This window comes from Streptopelia decaocto (genome assembly GCF_964273445.1).
Source record: "Streptopelia decaocto genome assembly, chromosome: 6".
Lineage (NCBI taxonomy): Eukaryota > Metazoa > Chordata > Aves > Columbiformes > Columbidae > Streptopelia > Streptopelia decaocto.
In genome coordinates, this window is record NC_138660.1 from 50,241,885 (window position 1) to 50,263,390 (window position 21,506).

The window sequence follows — 21,506 nt, forward strand, 5'->3', positions numbered from 1 at the left end:
CAGCATGTTGTGTACTTATTCAAAAGACTGAATGTTCAGAGAATTTGAATTCATTCTAAAGGCTAATGAATTTGGGCTACTTTGGAAAGTTGTTTTGAGAGCATCCCACAAAGACAGGCAAGGAACTTCCTTCTTTTCTGTATCAATATGGTTCCTCTCTACCCTATCAATCCTAAACATAGGTTTCGCAGTAATGAGCATGGAGAATATTCCCTCTGTTTATGCGTGCCCAGACATTTTAAGGTTAAGTGGTTGATTAATACATTTATCTTTTCTGGGAAAAAAAATAGCCAGCAAAGATGTTCTTTATGTGGGCAAAACATAAATGGGTAGTTCTGATACGGAGTCCAACATCCATGACTGTTAACCTGTCAAGGCTGTGAGAAATGTACAAGAATGTGAGAAATTGGAAGAGATAAATAAATAATAAATTGGGGGGTTTTTTTAACTATGGAATATAAGCCTTTCTCAAATCTCACCCAGAAAAAAAAAAAAAAAAACAACACCAAAAAACCAACACAACAGAGTAAACAGGAGGACTGTGTTGGACAAAACCTTTGCTATTTTGATATAAGCAACTTTTTGCGTAATGAGTTATGGTTTAGGGACTATGAGTACTTACTACATACATACAAATGTCCTCTAGGACTTCAAAAGAAATATAAATCTTCTCTGATAGAGGTATCGAAAAAGACTTTAATTTATTCTAATAGGCAGTGAACTTCCTAACTGATATAATTATCATCTCCATCCTCAGACCAGAATAAACTAGAATACAGTTTCATGAACTGCATATTATTGTACACAATTATTTGTATTTAACAGATTATTTCAAAGAGAATGATCAGAGTGATCCTGAACCCTCCGGGGACACCACCACATACTACCAATCTATTAAGAAACACTTCGAGGAGAAAAAAAGCGGGTCATCGTCTTTTGTGTCCTCCACTGAAGATGAGCAAAAGCCCCTGTTCTCTGGGATAGCTGATTACCCACTTGTAACAGAGAAAACCACAGAGGTCGACTTTGAAGAAATGGTTCATGCCACAGAAGAAGTTCTAATAGACAAAAGCAGTCCTTGCAAAGGTAATCTAGCTATTTTGTAAAGTTTGAGTAGACATCTTTTGAGTCTAATTATTAAAAAAAAAAAAATGGAATGGTTCTATTAATTCTTTGCCTAATATTTAATATTGTGATTCCTGAAAGGTTAGCAAGAAAAAATATTTTAGATCAAAAATTATTATTTCTCACAAGGACTAATGTAGTTTAGTACACTGGATGTGGGACTGGATTACAGAAGCACCAAAAGACTATTCCAGGCTTTGTTAATAAATCATATTCTAACTGAACTGCCTTAGGAAAGTCATGTAAACCAACTCTTTAAAACTGTCAGCTGGTATTGGATTTCATTGAACGCCGATGGATGAAAACTGCATCAAAAGCAGTAAAGAATCCCTCAAAGGGTGTTTGATATGCCAGGGTTGGGTGACAGTAAAAAAATCCCAGATAATAAGAGCTAGATAAACCTAGTAATGGTTGCACGTGGACAAAGAAAAAAAGAACGTTTTCAGGTAACTAGTTTCCTACTCTGCATTGACATGGTACAACTAAATTTAAGTGAAAAAAAAAAAAAATCCTAACAGCTTGAAAAAATGCTATCTCATTTTGCCCCACATGTTGGTTAAAAGGAATGCCACTATATCACACACACCAAATCCTGACTTCCATGAGTAAAACATAACAAAGATTTGACCTTTTGTATATGAAAAATGATCAGAACTATTTAGCAATCTTACTTAATTTTACATAAAGTTAGATCACATAATTAAAGTCACATCTAATGTAGTATTTTTTTTTTTCAGTGATAGGAAGGGAAATCAATGAAAAGCCCTGGATTAATACACAATTTAAATATTGCTAAATGTTCATTTGTAATTCTTTCAGTCTGAAGGGAAGAATTACGTATTTACGGTTTAATGCTGTTTTCCCCAGCAGTTTGTTTCCATTGAGGCAATTTAACCATTTAGCCACTATTCAATAAACTTTAGGATTTACAGCATAATTTTAAATGAACCTAAAGATTAATCAGGCCAAACAATGCAATTTTTACATTTCCAAGGTACGAATATGTGAAGCCTGGTCTCCCCAGGTTAGGGCTGTATACATCTGCACCACATAAACTTGTTGCATACATACTGCAATTTGAAAGCTTACCTTTCCCCTACCACTAGCCAGAAATGTGTCCTTGCAGCTATAGCAACATTTTCCAAGGCAACCTGTAGCAGATTTTGGGCTAAATTTAGCATATGTGAAGGTTATATATTTTGATTAAGACCACATTATTTTTTCTGCTTTGTAATCTAGCACTTCTGGTAATGTGTATAAAAGCTCATTACTTTTCTTGCAACTTTCATGAAAACTTCAAGGTCAATAAAATAAGACCAGCTTTAATATATGTCCTAAACTAAATTCTTACTCCTGTTATTAATTAGAGATTGATTATAACTTACCATAAAAGTAGTTACAAACATAATGAAATTTTGAAATAAACTCCGCTTGTATTTATGTGTGTTTATAATCCACATATATTATGGTACCTTATAAATCTTGAATACAAATGCACTTGTAAAAGCTATTGCAATTCATTACCACTGTGGCTGATACATATTTAATTATCTTTAGTTGTTTTAAGCTTTGGTCATTACTCTCGATGAATGGAAAAACTATTAATAATGTATTGGATAATGTGGGCTGAAACTGCATAAACTTCTCTCTCATAATCTCAAAATGCATCTCAATGTTAAAATATCTGGCTCTTTTGAGAAGACCTGATATTTTTCCTCTAGCTGGCAATGTATATATTGTGGGTAAATGGTATTATCTGTTTTCACTTTGTCATTATTTGGATTGACTCTGGAATTGTTCAAGTGAACCAAGTTTCACATTTATTCATTTAGTTCTCAGTCTAGGATTCTTCAAGCCCTGGAAGACCATAGCTGCTTATAAACTTTTAACTGCTGTTGGGTTTTTCTTGGGTTACTCGTGTATGTGAAAGTACCCGTAAAGATTTTTAGAACAGTACAATATCTCATCTTATAGTGTATTTATTAACTTGCTTATAGTGTATGAATTTATTTTATAATTTGAATGGCAATTAATTTCCTTTGCCACAAATTAAATGTTCAAATTAAATGTTCCCTTCACTTTGCTGAGACCTTTCTAACTGTGCCATGTGTGCCTGCTAAAGCCAAATTACATGCTTCTCTGACACTGTTTTCCTATCCTGTTGGTTTAAGTGGATGAGATGCTGAATAGGTTTCTGTGTAGCCAAGATGAAATCTCCTTCCCTTTCCTTCTGCTCAGTGCATAAAATCAGTTACAGGTCATATCATATGAAATTCAAACCTCTCTACAGCTCCAGGAAACCTTCTCCCACCTGCTAACCAAAGATCAGGTAATGCAGGAAGCGCCTTTCTCTGATAAAAAAGAGAAACAACTCTCCTCCACTTGGAGTCACATAGTGAGAGCTCCCCTTCCTGGGTAAATATGCTTGAAATACTAAACATGAGCAGGAAGTTGTGGGTTTTTTTCTGTTATTATTTTTTCTTTACTTAGAGCAACACTGCTCAAAGATATGTTTGAAAAGGATTAGATAACAGACTCGGACAAACCACTCACATGTCACCCACACTGTTTTGGGGTTTTTTTCTCTTTGAAACATTGCTCTTGCAGCTATGGTTGCTTAGAAAAATTTCACAGGTGTGAAATGAATGTAACCTATGCTGAGTTATCAACATGCAGAGCCAAGAGACATGTTAGGAGAAGCTCTGAGCAAACAATTCAGGGGGGATTCAAATCCAACTGCTCATACCTCAGAGGCTGACGCCTTTTAAGCAGTCAACCATTCTGTCCAGCTGTATTTTGAAGCCGCAGCCTGAGCGCAGTAAGAACCTTTTATACATTCTGTAAATTCATGTAGTTAAATAATTACAAATACAACCCTAATGGGAGTCGTACTGAACAGATGTTAAAGTTTTAATAGCCTTTTTATCACAGCAGAGGAGAATCTGAGTGGTACTGAGCCATTTTTAACTGCGTGACAACAGATTCACTCGAAGTAATAAAGGCTCGAGGCAGGTGGGGGTATATGTAGAAAAAGTACTGTTCACCCTAAATATGTCACCTAGAGCCTCTGAAAAGCTCACAGAAAGATCTTCATTCTATATCAGATACTGGTATGTGCAACTAATAAATCCCATGATAAATTATTTGTAGCCTTCCACCAGCTTGGTGAACGGAAGAAACAACCTAGAGCCAGGAACATAATTAACAAATGCACAGAGGTGTAAATTAAGCAAATTGAAAGAGGAAGGAAAAATAGCTTAAACCATAGATCCAATCAAAAAGGACTGCCCCTGAGTTCAGTCTGGGTGATACAGTGCAGTGTTTAATCACAGAGATCCAAGAACTGGTAGGGACAAGAGGGATAGAATTCGGCCACCGCAGGTACTGGATGGGGCCTGGAGTAGTCATCATCATTTTTTTACAAAGAGCTGGAGATAAACAAATAAATGTAACTCATACAAAAAGTATGTTTTTATATTCTTTATAAATTGTATATGCAATATGTATGGATGAGAAGGGGAACTAAATACTGTAAGCTAACTGAAACTCTGAAGTAAGATCCTAATTATGCAACTGGGCCTTTTTTAGCTTGAAATAAACTTATTTTCTCTAACTTAATCCAGAATTTTACCTGTAGTTCAAAGAGAAAAAAGTAAAAAATTAAAAAAGAAAAAAAAATTACCACAAAGCTTCATTTACTATTAAAGTGACATCTGACTGACCCAGCTATGCTGCATATTTCATTCTTTTAGGATTCACAAGTTACTAAACAAAATGAACTGTGACAAACAGAGTTGATCAGGCAATGTGCCAGCATAGCCATTTGACTTTCAAGGTTCTGAGAAACGCTTGTAAGTGGGATGCTTGAGGAGTACCAAGCCCTCTCTAACAGCATGCATATGAAGCTATATTTTTATATGGTTTGTTTTTCATCAGATATTGCTGATAAAAGAGACTGGGAGCAGGAGAACATCCAGGAGTACCAGGACTCCCCAACTCAGTCAGCATTACCCCATGTTACATGGGGCATCTGTGAAACTGAAAGTGACTTTATATATGGGGAAGTGGAGAATCGATTAGATTTACTTCAAGAACAACTCAACAGGTAAAAAAAGAGATATGATCAAAAAAAATATATGCATGAAAGAGTACATCGTGCAACTGATATTAATGACACTACAGGAGGAATGAATTTGCACAGGAAGTTTACAAAAGCATTCAGATTGTCAGAAGCTCAAAAGTACACAAATATGCCTGATGGAAATATTGCTTTCTTGTCTATATGTATTCTGAGGAGCCTAAATATCACCTAAATTCAGTCTTCCAGATTCTTGGAAAAACCTACTCTGGGAATGCTGAGTACCACATTTTTAATTCATTGTGAGAATATTCATGTCACTTACCTGTAGGTACCTACATTAGCTACTCTGAATTGCCTTGCAGAAGAGCCTTTCTCCTCAATTGACTGTTTAGGACACCAACTTTTTAACAAAGAAACTGTAGTGAGTCATCCCAACTTGTTAAATTTAAATCTCACCTCACCCAGAATGCTGGTCCATTAGCAGTAACTCCTAGATATTTACACGTCCACAAAATGACAGTTTTCAGTATCTTCAATGTCCGAAGTACATTTTCTTTCCTGAAGACCCAAAGTAAAACAGTTGCCTTGTTTAAAAAGACAAAATCTCTTTTTGATGCATTGACTTATTTTGCAACTGTAGTTATAATAAGACATGGTAGTATGCAAAGGCAAAATACTTATATCTGTTCCAACAGAAAACAGATGCCTTCTTTGTCAGAATCTATTATTACCTTCGCTTAATAACATGTGTCTTCCTTCTCTCTTTTGCTTTCTGATATACTACTCTGCTGGCAGCTAGGCAGCATGGTTTATAGCATCTTAAAAATATGGTTACTGAATTTTCATCCATCCTACACTATAATTTACCATGTAATTTCACTTAATTTTAAATTGCCCTTAGTTCAGGTCTGTGGCTTTTTTATGATTTTCACTCTGCAATTCCACTAATTTCAATATTTTTCCATGACAAATGCTATGACACGCACTCAGCCCTAATTATACTTTAGTAGCTCTTCACTGGCATTCTGTGCTGTACATTTTAGCAATCAGTTTAAAGCCATATGACTGCCTTCATCTACCATAAACCAATCAAAACATAATATTTTTCATTTCTGAATACTATATAGTACAGCAAAAGAAATATTTAACATGGAAGCCTAAATTGTCATAATTTCTAATTGCACTGAAGTTGAGTAATCTAAGTAACTGTAAATGTCACATAACTAAGCAGCTGCATGTTCCAAATCCACAGTGAGTAGTCTTTGAGTTATACTTCTCCTGAAACCTTAAGTTCTTGAAACTGAAGTTATATCTCAAATTTACCCATAGTTTTATCAAATTCTTATGCAAGTTCTCAGTATTTTTAAGTGAGAAAACATCACTATTTCTGACAAAGTAAGATTTAAATTGGCATGGATTTTATTAAATCATTTTATTCTTTAATTCTTCTCATGTTTTTAAAGCTTTTCATGCTTTCAGAATTTTGGGCCTTGATGGGTCTTCTATGAATGTAGAAGACGATATTCTATCCTGCTTATGTCAGATCTGACCTGCTGGACTAAAAAGCAGAGTCAGTTCTTTCTGATCTTTTCTATGCCAAGCTAGAGGCTTGGCATAACACTCAAATTAATAAAACGCTGGAAAACCATTGTAGGAGGAATATGTCCCTAGAGCTTTCTCTCTTTCACCTCTTTAAGTAACTGGAATTTCATGGATGCTGTGGGCCAGACATCTAAGGTTCTCCTAATTGTTCATCCTTGGGTGACATGACAATTTTGGAGAATGGAGAAGATATACGTGCAATGATGATGAATAAAGACTACCAGAGTTACTCTTTGATTTGAAGTACCAGGAAACTCCCATCAAGTGCTGGCAAAAAGAAGGGAGCAATTTTAAAGTTAATTCAAAGCCAAAGACAATAATTGATGCAAGTCCTCCAGTGCTAAATACCTTATATTCACTGAAATGTTAAGGCCCAGGTTTAGCAGATGGAAGCTCTCTGGATGGTGGCATGATGCTGCTGCTGCTGCGGTATTTTTTCCCCTGTGGCTTCAGCATCCTGCTGTGTAAGATCGGCACACTTGCAAGTGGCAAAGAACCCAAGGGAGCTGAACAAGAGGGTGAGTAGGGCATGATTGACTGTTACCTCTCAGTCTGGGCCTTTCTTTATGAGAACAGATGTGACAAAACCAGCTTCTCCTGATAAAGGAAGAAACAAGCATCTTAAATATCCTTTGGCATACCTTTCAGATTAATTTCATAGATGCTTTTATAAATAAATGACATGAGCAATGGACAACTCCAACATGATAAAAAATAATATCAAACAGTGAAGCACCTGGTGAAAGCAAAAATCTGTCAGCATAGGATCAATTCTGCTGCTGTAGGGAGCCCACGTGGTAACATTCACAACATTAAAGGCTGCTGAAAAAGATTTGTTTACTCTGTCAGGAGATGAGTTGCAATACAGAAGGCTGCCTACCCATATTACAGCCTGTCATAGCACGTTCCATAGCCTTCCAGCAGCTTGGGAGGCACTACAGGCATTACCTACTGCTGAGTTTGTCACAGATCTTGGCAAGACCATTCAAAAATCATTTCAGTATTATGGAATTCTTAGTATGAACAACATAAGCAGCTCAAGTGTTTCTGAAGTCATATACAAACTTGTGAAAAGAGAAAAAAAAAAAGAGAAATAAGCTACTAAATTTGAACATCAAAAATGTTGACATTAATTCTGAGGTCTGAATAAGTCTGCATAAATTTTCACAGTAAGAAGGCTTGGACTGTTAGGTTTTTTTAATGATCTTGAACACATCTTTCATTGTCTAACTATGGAAAAACACAAATGTGATTTTCTGCTTATTTCAGTGCATTGTATTGGCATTGGGAATGTCAGAATTAATCGTCAGATGCATCAGAAAGAGTGCCCCATCCTCAGCCAGCACAAATCAATTTAGTTACAATGAAGACAGTACATTTTTTCCGGTTAATTTCAACCAAAAACCTGGTGCCCCATGTTACTTTTTGTTGCAAACATAAGGGACAGTATTGAACTCATTCTGAATGCAGCAAAAAGATCAGAGACAGGCACACAGGTACGTTCTGCCAAGGAAAGGGAGAGCCAACAAGCTCTGGAAGGGCGCAGTACTCCCTCTTCTGTTCTTTCCTATTTAAGACATGGTTATTGTCATAACAAGCAATAGTTGGCTTTATTAATAAAGCAGGTCTCTCTTTAATGCATCTGTTATCAGTAGGTTAAAATATACCTATTCCTGACAATGAGTTAACTGATGTTATTTCTCTAGGCTTGAATCCCAAATGACTGCTGATATCCAAACCATCCTGCAGCTCCTGCAAAGGCAGTCAAGGCTCATCCCGCCCGCCTACAGCATGGTGACTGCAGGTGCAGAGTACCAGCAGCCAGCAATCCGGGTGATACAAAAGCTTCAGCCTGCAGCGTCAATTAAAACAGACAGAACTTTCAGTCCTTCATCTCAGGTGTGTACATGTCCAATAAGATCAAAATAGGTTCGCTAACCTTTTTAGCTTATGATAGAAGAAGCGCATATCGATCTAGATGCTTGTTCACTAGTTTAGGGAATAAGATATTATTATTTTGACCTAGCACCTCCACAGTTTCAGAGGGCAAATTTTCTGTGAGGATTGTAGAGATCAACGCAATGATCTTATAGTCAGACTGATTCACTTTATTATCATGCTCTTCACAAAAGTTAGCAAAAATGACAAATACCAGACACAGCTGTAAAACACAAGCAGTTTCCAAGCATCAGATCTGCCTGCATGGGTGCAGGTCCGTGTCTTGATGTCACATGAGCAAGTACAAGAAAGGGACAAGATATCCAGCCTCCTACAATTCATCAACAGAATTGCATTCAATTATATTAAATCAAATGCAATACCATGCAAAAATATTTCAGTATACTGCTTAATTTTTAAACAAGGTTTTCCAGCAACCATTGAACATGCTAATTTTGAGCAGAACAAGAGCCTGGAAGAGTCTGATTTAATTAATACCATCTTGTTTCTTCTCCTTTCCAGTGTCCTGAATTTCCAGACCTTGGTAAAGGGAGACTTAAATCCAAAGAATCCGTCTCAAGTGGAGTGCATCTTAACACAGCCTCAGAAGACAACCTGGCTTCTTTTTTAGAACAAGAACACGACCAGTCTGTAGAGCATCCCCCACAGCATTGTAAAACTTATCTCCAGCCAGTCAGGCACCCTTCCTTGCCAGAATCTTCACTAAGCACTGTAGGAATCTTGAGTCTTCATAGGCATGTTTCCGATCCTGGTCTTCCTGGGAAATAATACTTTTATACTATTACTTCACATAAAAATGTAAGTGCTTTTAATGGCTGTTTTTCCTTTTTCTTTTTTTTCTTTTTTTTTTTTTTTTGTATTTAAATCCTCTATACTTGACTCAGGGGCTACAAGGAATATAACATTATATGCAAAAGTACTGTATATTTTCCTAAATCTGAAGCTTGTAAGGTAAAGTTGAGCAGATCTGATGTAAATATATATATACACATTAACTGTATGTTCCCAATGTAAAACTGCCAGCATTCTCAAGGCACCTTATATTTCTATTTTTTTTAAATAACATGCATGTTCTGAAATTACAGTTTACGTTGCATGGAGATTACCATTTGCTGCTGTCATGGAAATAGTATTTTATCATGGATATGTCTTCAGAGCAAATAGGCAACCAATAACAGTAATTCAATAGAAAAAACTCCTACCTGACCAAGATAAATTCAAGCAAAAACTACTTCTAGCTCACTTTTGAAAATTAATTTATCTTTCTTGTAGAGAGCTTTTTACAATAAATCAGAGAGATTCTGAATCTAGAGAAAGAATAAGGTAACCAGGTCTTCTGAGTTTGAAACAATTAGGACAGAGAAACCAGCCTCCTTGCAAACCAGTTGAAGAAGGGCAGTATTTTAAGAGACAGGAAAACTCTGCCACATGCTGGAAAGTATCTTGCATCCACAAAACTGCATTAATTAAATAATTTGCTTCCAGTGCATTTAAAAAAATAATAATAATAAATAAATAAATAAAAGAAAATGCATCATAGAAATTAGCTGCCGTGAGCAGACAGGTCCTCTTCATCTGTCACTCAAACATAATCAAACGCAATAAATCTAATTTCTAAATGATAGAGAAGACTGTGTTCCTTTTGTTCAATATAAATTATTAACAATCTGGTTAATTACAAAATACTTTATACATTTTTGTTTTATAATTATCAGGGTGATTGTTTGCAGTTGTCTGTTTTTAATGACTGGCCTCTCTACCACAATCCTAGATAGGGTACATATGTATGTGGACACACACACTACACACACATTCCTGTATGTGTGCATGTGTGTATTTTATATATGTACATACGTGTGTACATATGTGTGTATATACTTATATACACACAAGTGTGTGTATATACCTACACTTATATGTAGGAGTATAGATATAGATATATATATATGTATATATGTAAAACCACTTTCAGGAACAATTGTAAACTTTCTTATTACAAAATGAGTAAGCTTAGCTTGTGTCCAAAGCTGACTACATTAGAATAAAATTAATTAAGGTCTGTAGGCTTTAAATACAGTATGTACTGTATCTGCATAATGCTTTGTGAATACTTAGATCTAATTTTATTAAAATATTATTCTGCTTCAAATGTTGTGTTTATTTTAGAAGAAACTGACTTTTTTATTACTGTTTTTAAATATTTTTAAATGTTCACATGATTTTCTAATCTTAAAGCTTTAATGCGAAATTCCTCTAGGAAGAGAACTGGTTTCAGAAATGCATGTAACCCCGTTAGTGGGGGAGCAGTGAAATTTTAACTAAAGCCAAATTAAACCCTCTGATCTAAACCAATGCTATAGAGTCAATGCTATAGGGGTCAACCCTCACATTAATAGACACATATATTATACATTCGGGTCAGAATGCTACATAACACTTCTAGTCATACACAGCCAGTAGATAAACCCAAAGGAGCTGAATCTTTTCTCATTTAAAATTAGCGCGCATGTTGAGCTACTGAGCAAGGCTCTGCTTTACCTTTGCACAAAAATTAATAAACTGAATACCTCCATCAGTGAAAAGAGAAACCAACCCTTCCCACCCAAGATCATTTTTCCTCCTGCCTTGTGCTACTCTTGATTGTTAGAAGGTCCAAATGCTACAACGTGCTGACTGCTCTTACTTCTGCCATGACGACAGGAGGTCTGCACTTCTTGGTGCCCTGCAGGATCAGATCCCAGGTGGCAGCACCTTTGGGCCAGTCAGAACCTCTGCCTGCATATACTCCACTGAAACAGGAGTGCTGAATAATGAAGCAAAATAGCTTCTGCTTTGGGGTTTGGTGGGTAGTTTTTGGTTTGGGTTTTTTCATTGGGTTTTTTGTTGTTTGGATTTTTTTTTTTTAATAACAAGCATTAACAACTTCTGCTCTATCTCAATCTATTAACTAATATTAATGTCTATTACAAAGAAAAAAGCTAGCACATTTTCTAAAAAAAGTATTTATGGTTATGCTACATTTAAAAGTCTGCTATAAATTAAGAGTAAAATTGATTTTAAAAATATAATGCATGAGCATCGCTTTACAAAAATATTTTGTCCAGTTTAATCAGTTGGTATTTCACATGAATGCAAACAGACTGAGCAACACAGGTGGACTGGGGAAGGAGTGTTGAGGAAGAAGAAAGTGACAACTACATATTTCAGTTTGTCCAAGTGAAGGAAAATCTCCATCCCTTGCTCCTTTTCTGGGCTTAGAGGCTTTGTTCCTTCTGTCTGCATTTATCAAGAAAAATCTCAAACGAGGCCAAACTAAGGAAGACTTTACAAAGTTATGGAGATTCTAAGCTCCCTGGACATTTGCCAATGAATGGTGAAACACAACATGACAGACAACAACTTGGCTGGCAATCCTCTAGCTGCCCCTTTTGGCAGGGACCAGAGAAAGATTTATCTTCTCAGAGACCTTCTTTTCTTGTTGAAGTACATGAAGACCCACTGCTTCAAGCTTTTTTCACAGAATCACAGAATGATTTGGGTTGGAAGGGAGCTCTGGAGATCATTTAGTCCAACCTCCCTGCTAAAGCAGGTTCACCTTGGATCAGGTTGCACAGGATCAGAATTTTCTTCTAGAAAATTCTCTTCTCAAGACAGGTACAAACCATTGGTTTTGGAAACGTGATCATATTCTAAACAGCAAATGTTGTCTCTGTTATTTTTGTGGATTTTTTGTCATTTTTGTTGTGGGGGGTGCGTTTTGGTGATGGTGGTTTTTCTGTTTGTTTGTTTGCTTCTCTGGGCAGGGTTCCCTTTAAGCTCAGTCTGTTTCTAACTTGATAGGAATGGGTCTGTGTTACCCAAATTGAGCTGAGAATAACCTAAGAGTTGCATACCCACACATCACAATGCACAGCTGTAACATATCCATAGAGGCTTTCAGACAGGTATTAGTGGAGAGAGTCAGATGCCATTACAAGAGTATTAAAAAAAAATAGGGAATGCTTAGGAGGGAAAAAAGGCTGAGAATAGATCATGGATAATACTGAGATAATCCCATTCCCCTTCCCAATGGGAATGTGCTCACTGTCTCAGCCTCAGAGGCAGGAGCAGCAGTGGCAAGGCCAGTCGAGGCAATCGCCCCAGCCACACTGCAAGATGGATTAGGAAGCAGACTCTGGACTGTGGAACCTTCATCTCAGTGTATTTAGACCAATCACAATTTCCCCAAAAGCTTGCTGAAAGTTCCCCCACCAGGGGTTTAGCTGTTCTGCACTGAGGCTATGGCTACACCTCCTCCACCTCACTTCTGCTAAAATAGCCTCTCTCCTCAGATAGCAACTAGAAATCTAATTAGAAACCACAAACCCTCTTCAAATCTAAGTTTTGGTCTTGCTTGAGCTTACGAACACTTGGCTATTTACATTTAAAACCTGTGGCTAAAAATACATATAAATTATAACTTGTAAATACAGAGAAGTACCCTGGAAATTCAACAACAGCTAATGTAGCTGAAGTATCAAAGCAATTGGGACAATGATTCCAAATGTGAGACGTGAGACAGTACAAATCAGCAGAGCTCTTAATGAAGTTCATTATCTTTCACCAGCTATGGTTCTAGTTCAATGTTTAAAGCAAACAGTAGATTGTGAACCTTTCCAATATTTAAGCTGTGCAGCAACTTGCACCATTTGCATGAGCATGTCTCTCTACATGCACAGATTTACAGATTAATTCTGTTCAGGTCAGAGAGTGAGCTGCCCTCCACTTCTCCACAAACAGAGCTTTCAGATTCAGTGGGAGTCAACATGATGTACTAAGGGCATTACAGTGACCAAAAAAGCAGGGAACACTAACCTGGCACCTGTATTCACAAACAGGAGCAAGTAAAAAGAGAATTAAAATGGGTCTAATAAGCAGGGTCTGTGTGCTGAGGCTACTGGTTTGTGGGTTTGGGGTTTTTTGGTTTTGTGGGGTCGTTTTTTTTTGTTGTCGGTTCGGTTTTGGTTGGGTTTTGTTTGTTTGTTTTTTATTTTGTTTTTAAACTACGAGTAATTTGTGTCACTTTATTCAAACCCACACCATTACTTGCAGTTGCTCTAAATGGTTGCAATTACGCATTTAATAAAGTTTCCAGAATTGGGTGGGGTTTTTTCCTCCCTTCTTTTTTGCACACAGACAAAAATGCAACCTCAGTGCTCCCTATTAGTCTCCTTTTACCTCATTACCACCGCAACACACCCCCCTAAAACACAGGACATGTTGATCTGTAGTATCTAGCAGCCATGCACAAATAGCAAGGAACCTAGTCTCCCTTTCAAATCTAGCATCAAATTTTTAATGAAAACACTGGTTAATGGTAAAATTGATTCAGACTGGGGACAGACTTGGTATGCAGCCATTAGCACATTTTCAACAGCTGTCCAGACACAAAACTAATTTTTAAGTAGCTTGTTACTTACTTGGAATAAAAGAAGCATGCAGAAAGTCCTTTAACGTGATTACTCTGAAGCTAAAATTTCCTTCAGTTTTATTAGGAATGATACATACCTATATCATGCAGCAGTCCCGGTCTCACTTACATACTACATCTCCTCTACCCATATTTTTTCTTTCTCTAGACTTGAAAAGGAGTATATTAGAAGTTAAACAGCAAATAGCTTAATGGGAGAAAAAACAAGATAGACAGAATAGATCACATGTGAAAAATCAAGACAACACTGGGGTTTATGAGTGATACTAAAGGAGAATGTCCCAGAGCTTGTACTTGCATGAAGGCATCACTCTGGCAAGCTTACTTTTCTTCACTGTACCTACTATTTTATGAGCAGCTTATAGATTTTACTGTGCTGACAAGTTGTACCCTTATAACAGCAAAGTAAACTTAATTTACCTATACTTAAACCTATACTTAAACAACAGATGTTTAATCCAAGCATTGAAGTTACTAAAAAAAATAAAATACAGTCACATGGGTGAAGTTTTCCAGGTGCAGCAATGCAGACCTTGTCGAGCACACAATCAGCCAAGAGGAACATCCGACTGACAGCAACCAACAGGGGCCTGACAGAGCACACACCCGCAGCCTTGTGCAAATAAACACTGCACTGAACTGGATAGATCAGCAAGTCTGGGAAAACAGAAAAAGCGGAACGGTTTTTGTCCCAAGATGCCAGTGTTCTCCTCAGCACAGCTGCAGATGGTTCCTGCAGACCACACGTAAAAAAGCATCTTCATCACACTGCAGGAAAAACCTCAGATCTGTAGCCCTGAAAGAGGCAAAGCCCTGCCAGCCATCTCTGCCGCTGGTACCATCTGTGCCAGCTTTGTAACAACAGGAATTGCCGGCTGTAGCACTGCGAGGCATATTCAAAGGAACCCCCGGGCCGGCGAGATCCCGGGGAGCAGCGGCCGGGCCGCGGCGCAGTCACCCCAGCAACGCCGCGCCAGCCCCGGCCCTGCCGCGGGTACCGGAGACCGCGGCGTGTAACTGCGTGTGCTTCAGCCCTTGCGCCTGACCGACCAGCTGTACGCGCGGACTTTGGCCGTGCGGGGAGGGAGGGTGTTGGGTACGCGGCGGGGCCGAGAGCCGGCGGTGAGCAGCGGAACCGGCCGTGTGCTCCGCCCCTGCTAGAGCCGCCGCCTGGGGACTCTCAGATATTCGAAGCCACTTCAAATATATTTATTCCCGTGGTGTTGTGAGTACAATAAATGTCATTAGCTTTTTTTCCTCAGTGATTTTGATATAGAGATCTATTCAACCTTTGTGGATCCCTGTTAATGGTGTTTGCATTATAGTAACTAAATTCAAGTCAGTCACAAACGAAATGTTCACATACTGTTGCTTATGACTGAAACAAGTGCATTACATTTATTTGAGCATATTTAGATTTTGTTGCAATTAAGTTTTCATGGTGATATAAAATACTGAATATATCTACATTGTACAAGTGCTTTTATTTGTACAGTAAACAATTTTCCAGGAGATCTTTTCTGAAAGTAAAACGATAACTTCTCTTAACTGCATTATACAAAAAACTGTTATACAAGCAGGATTTGCTACAGCTCATAGTAGTGAAGTATTTATCTAGATTAAGTTTTGAAAACTTTCTTTGTATTTCCAACTTTACAATATCATAAAGTTTCAGTATAGAAAATAATGCATAAAAGGGACAAATGCCTCTTGTGGGAGGCTTTAATTTGGTCCATCCAATTTCCATTCTAAAGAGAATAACCATATTCTGCATTCATTAATAATCAAAGAACTTGCCAAGTGGGCATTAAAAAACCCTCAAGAAGCTAGCTGGAGAAAAATGTTTCTTCAATAATAATGGAGTTCTATCTACTGCCCATACACAGAGGTACAGTTCGGTCGTATCTGAAAGGGACAAAGGCCTCAAAAAAATCACTTGAGTTTATTAGGAGTGTAAGCTCTCCCAAGCAATAGAGTCAGCATATTTGCTTCATCAATGGACAGTAGGAGCTCGGCCATCATCCATGCAACCTGGAGACAACCGGAATAACAGAGTAGCACAGAGTAGCATTGATTTTTTTTTTTTCCCCACTCATGAGTGTCCTTTTAATATCTGCAGGCTCTTAGAACCTGTAAAGGGTTGATGTGGTATAAGTGCACTGGGCCTGATTTGCCACTGCTACATATACAAACTTGGAAAATGAACAAACAAACTGTCTATACATGCTGCACCCTAGGAACTCCTGCAGGCTCCTGAGGCCTTAGGAGAAAGACTGATGCACCACCCAAATAAGGAGCTGAAGACAGAAGAAAAAAGGCGGGGGGGGGGGAAGCGGTAGACTTTCTTCAGAAATCTTTTGAAGGAAATTTGCATAAATAAAAGGGTAATGCTGTAATGAAAAGGTAATGACAATGAGAGTGAAACCTGAGATAAGCAGACAGGACACAATGAAATGAAAGTAAAACAAAACAAGTTCCTCTGCAAAAGAAGCCTCCAACTGAAGGAAGCTCCACTGAGCAGAATGCTGTAGCATGTCTCAGCATGACAAGCAGTTGAGGGCATGATTTGAATTACATGAAATTTTAGGCTGGGAAAGGATCTCTGGAGATACCTGGCTTCCTTTTAAAAGCAAGGCATTAAATCAAGCGCCCTGTCAAGCCAAGTCTTTAATACTTCTATTGAGCAAACTCCCACTACTTCTCTGGGCAATATATTCCAGCGTCTAATTGTTTTTACAGTGGAGAATATTTTTTCTTATAGCAGGACAATTTCCCCCGAAGGAACGTGTTCCAGTTGCCTCTTGTCCTGTGCACCCCTGTGGAGAGGGATCCAACTTTTAGGAGCTGGAGAACTGTGGTTGGATCTCCCTTGAGCTTTTTTTTCTCAAGGCTGAATAGACCCAGTTCCTTCAAACATTTGCCAAGCTCTCCAACCCCATAAGCATCGTGTTGCCCCTTCACTGGATCCTCCGATTTTTTAGTCTCTCTCTTGAACTGCCCAGGGCCAAAACAGAACACAGTAGTCAAGGTGCTCTCTATTTACTCTATCATTTTGCTACAAAATATGAAATTGAGTCAAGGATCTGTTGCCCTACCTCAGAATCACACTGAGTTTCCATAAAACGCCATGATGGAAACCAAGCATTCTCCTGAAGCTCAGTGACATCCATATGGGTGAAACCGCATCTGAGGAAGAGACTGTCCCAACAATCTCAGAAACTATCTAATAAGCTACTCTAGGAAGATTATCACATGTGTTACAACCTCCTGCTCTGTATACAATGTGGGATTCTTCAAACTGGAAAAAAAAAAAATCTCTTTTATACGCAAAGTAAACCATTACAATATACAAGTCGGCTTTACTTCCATTATGGCCTTTTGTGGGTCTGTTTTCTGCAAAAAGGCACAACCTGCAAATGAAGGCAGACCTCTCTGATCACCTGGGCTTACCACCTCCACAGTGTCCTGTTTGGGGGTCGCTGCACACCTGGAAAGCCACAGGTGCAGAAAACCCCGAGAGGCTACTGACCAGCCCTAGAAACTCATCAGCTAGAAAGTGAAAGATACGCTTCAGGTTGTTTTTTTTTTTTTTAAGCTCTTGACTCCTGTTAAAGGTTTCGTTTTAAATATTCACGAGTAACACAGAGCCGCGCCCTTGGATCCAGGTGCCAGGCGCGGCCCGTTCCGGCCGATGCCGTCACACACCGAACTCGCAAGTGAAACCGAAAGCGGCGCCGGGGCCGGGATGAAGCGGGGCAGGCTCGGCGGCAGCTGAGGCGGCGCGGAGCGGAGCGGGACGGGGGACGCGCTCCTCGCTCACACCGAGCCCGACACCCGGACATCCGCACACCGGCCTGCGGAGACCGCGGGTGCTGAGCGGCTGGGCTCCCTCAGCCGCCCTTGCGGGCACATCCCCCCGTGCCCGCCGTCGTTCTCCAGCGGCAGCAGGGGTGTCGCGGACGCCGCCAGCGCAGCGATGGGAGAAGAGTCCCGAGACGAACGCTTCCTCTACATGATCTCCTGCTTCAGGCCGCGGCTGAAGCAGTTCATCCGGGTGGAGCCGGTGTTGGACCGGCTTCCCTCGCTGAGCGCGGAGGACAGGGAGAAGGTGCGGGCGGCCGCCCGGCAGCGGGGCGAGGTGGAGGGGGCGGAGGAGCTGCTGCGGGCCGTGGAGCGGGGACCCCGTGGGTGCGGCTGGTTCCACGAGTTCTTGCAGGCGCTGGAGCACAGTGGCTGCAGCCTGGCTGCCTGCTACGTGAACCCCAGCCTCAGCCAGCTGCCATCGCCAGCCGAGGAGGCCGACCATGACCTCTGCGTGCACTTGGTGCAGCTGCTCCACAGCACGCTGGTGGATAAAATGCAGACCGTGCAAGTGGCCGAGAAGTGCCTGCAGATGGGCATCTTCCAGGAGGAGGACCTCGATCGGGTAAGTGGCCCACCCATCAGGCCAGGCACCAGGCGGTGCCGCAGACACTGGCCACTCCCAAGGACTGTGGGGCAGGTGGGAAGCCACAACTAGAAATGGCCTTGTAAGAGCAAAAATGAAAGGGCAGTACCCAAACTTGGGGGAAAGAGAAATAGTGCTCCAAGTAAGCCAGTGAAGACTGTTGGCAGTAGTCCAGCAGGTGGGATGCCAGCTAAGAACCAGAGAAAGAAAATGCCATGAACTGGCCGGTTAGACTAAGCCACTGTTTAAGTGGAAGGAATATGGCTGGCTTTACTGTTACTTACCATTTTGCCACAGACTTTAGGCTCAGAACATCATTAAGTGTCTTCTGGCCCCTGCACCATATCAGGGATTAGTGATGGCCGGTAGAGTCCTAGAGAATACTTGAGTTAAAATAAAGCAAGGCCTTCCTTTTTTTTGCCAGGAGTATCATACTAGGCAGTGAAGCTGAGCAGAAATACCAGTTTGACAAAAAAGAGAAGTGTTAACCTTTGCTGAAAACATTTGCCAGTGTTTACTCCATTTGACTAAGAATGACGTGCCTGGACTGATGTGAAACTTATTTGGAACGCCAAAAAATGGATAGTATGAAACGGTGTTAGAAGAAGAAATTAGAATAATACTTGCCATATCAATAGGGGGAAAACTGCCAAACTGAAGGTGGAGCTTCATCATATTTGCCTTTTGAGCTTTTGCATCTCAGTTAAATGACAGTCATATATATAATTTTGTCTAGTGACTGGCAGGTAGCAGTAAAGGCCAGCTGTACCCCATGGATGAGGAGCTGAGCATGATAACAGCAGGCAGAGGTAGGGGCTTTTTAGGAGGTTATTGGCTCCATTCCTAATGGCTCCACATGTTCCTGCAGGTCATCTTTTTGCTGCTGGTATTTCCATTGAGCTCCTCATTACCCTTCACAGTCCTGCCAGTTTCAGCTCCAACTGTGCCAAGGCTTTCTTAATGCATTTCTATATTCCTTTTGGTTTGCCTCTCCCTGCTTCCACTTCCCATGCACTTCCTTTAGTGTTCATCTCAGTCAGGGCTTCCCACTGCTTTGCCTGCCCATTTTCTTGCATATCAGTATGGGTGATTCTCGAGCCTTGAGAAGATTGTCTTTGAGGACTAAACACCTCTGTCTTACTTTTGGGATGGTCATTTTGTTCCTCACGTGACTGTGTGTCAAGTTCTGCTTGTGACAGCCTTGGGACATTTTCCCAAAGCTTCTTTGAGGGCAATAGCCACTTTCTAGAGCAGGGGTGTCAAACTCATTTTCATGGGGGGCCATGTCAGCCTTGCAGTTGCCTTCAAAGGGCCAAATGTAATTTTAGGACTGTATAAATGCAACTACCCCTACATTTATAAATGTAACTACCCCTACATTTATACAGTCCTGAAATCTTTAAGTGAGAATTTAGATGATAAAACCAGAGTTTAAGAAGGGAAATGTTCCTTTTTGTGTATGAAGTCATGCTACAGATTAAGCTCTAGTAAGCTGTATAATATCACTGCTCCTTAATCAAGGCTGGTTATTCCATAAACCAGTGTGAAGACCAATTATTATTCATTAATAATAATAATAATACAGTGATGTATTATAACCATTGTTCAGTGCTGCCAGTGTCTCCAATTAAATTTCCTGTCTCCCAAGTTTTGTATATCCTACCCAAAACCATATGGGATAAACATGAGGTTGGACAAAACTGTAGTAAGTCTCTTCTGATGAGTGGCAGGCCCACTTTATAGAATCATAGAATCATTTCAGTTGGAAGAGACCCTCAGGATCATCAAGTCCGACCGTAACCTAGCCCAACTCTAGCACTAAACCATGTCCCTAAGAACCTCATCTGAATGCCTTTTAAACACCTCCAGGGATGGTGACTCCACCACTTCCCTGGGCAGCATTTTTAAGTATGTTTTAATGATGACAGAGGAAAATTATTTTGTACCTGTACTAGTCTTGTTAACTTCCCTGAACCATTTCCAAAGTCTGTCTCAGGATTTTTTAATTTTTTTTTGTTTTCACCAGATCCACACTGTTACTGACAATCATGGGAACAGAGATGGTACAAGGGAACTACTGAGCAGAATAGTGCAGAAGAAAGATTGGTTCTCTCCTTTTTTGATTGCTCTACGTGAAACCCGACATGGAGACCTTGCAGATGATCTAAGTGGAAATACAGGAGGTAATCATCTTATTTCACTAGTACTTACGTGTGGGGTTTTAATATCTGGTTTTTTGTACTGTTACTTATGAAAAAATGCAGGGTTCTTACCATATTGATTTTGCTGTTACACTGACACTAATACTTTCACTTGTCCAGGGATTTCAAAATCAAGTTATTTAACAGCTTATTCAATAGATTCTTAAACCCTAAAAATCCTTATTAAGCCGTGTCAGAAATACAATAATATGTATGTAGTTGTAATTAAACTGAATTCTTACTTCTATAACCCATTGGTTTTCAATGTGATGTTTTTGTAATGTTTCATAAAAATATTCTGAAGATTAATTTCAGCTAACAAAACAAACCTTTTCTGGATTTCGCCTTCAACACAAGGATTAGTGTTTCCTTTATAGAATGGTTTACAAATATATATGGCATTTTAAAGAGCACTACACTATGTCTCCTTGGAAATAAGACATTCCTAAGTCTCAAGACATTGTATAAAATTTACTATAAATAATAGAATAGACTAGTAAGGAGATTATTTACAGAAATGAAACTAAAAAAGCTATAGGCTTTTGGCTGCTACTTTTTATTCCTGAACAATGATTATGGTATTATGAAATTATCCCAGTGTTGCCCTGGATTCTAAAATAT

General features: G+C 39.3%; 2 protein-coding genes across 2 annotated transcripts in view; both read left to right on the top strand.

Moving 5' to 3' along the window:
* The window catches only part of KCNH7 (potassium voltage-gated channel subfamily H member 7), a gene marked incomplete at its 3' end in the record, with an annotated part of 217,766 nt that extends 208,231 nt beyond the window's left edge, over positions 1–9,535 (top strand). The window contains exons 13-16 of the mRNA XM_082056124.1: positions 838–1,086; positions 5,062–5,230; positions 8,515–8,707; positions 9,269–9,535. Coding sequence (XP_081912250.1) covers positions 838–1,086; positions 5,062–5,230; positions 8,515–8,707; positions 9,269–9,535 — 878 coding nt within the window. The remainder of the gene's footprint in view (positions 1–837; positions 1,087–5,061; positions 5,231–8,514; positions 8,708–9,268) is intronic.
* Positions 9,536–17,983: 8,448 nt separating this feature from the next.
* The window catches only part of IFIH1 (interferon induced with helicase C domain 1), a 30,550-nt gene continuing 27,027 nt past the window's right edge, over positions 17,984–21,506 (top strand). The window contains exons 1-2 of the mRNA XM_082055054.1: positions 17,984–18,663; positions 20,711–20,867. Of these exons, the coding sequence (XP_081911180.1) occupies positions 18,214–18,663; positions 20,711–20,867 (607 nt within the window). The 5' untranslated portion in view covers positions 17,984–18,213. The remainder of the gene's footprint in view (positions 18,664–20,710; positions 20,868–21,506) is intronic.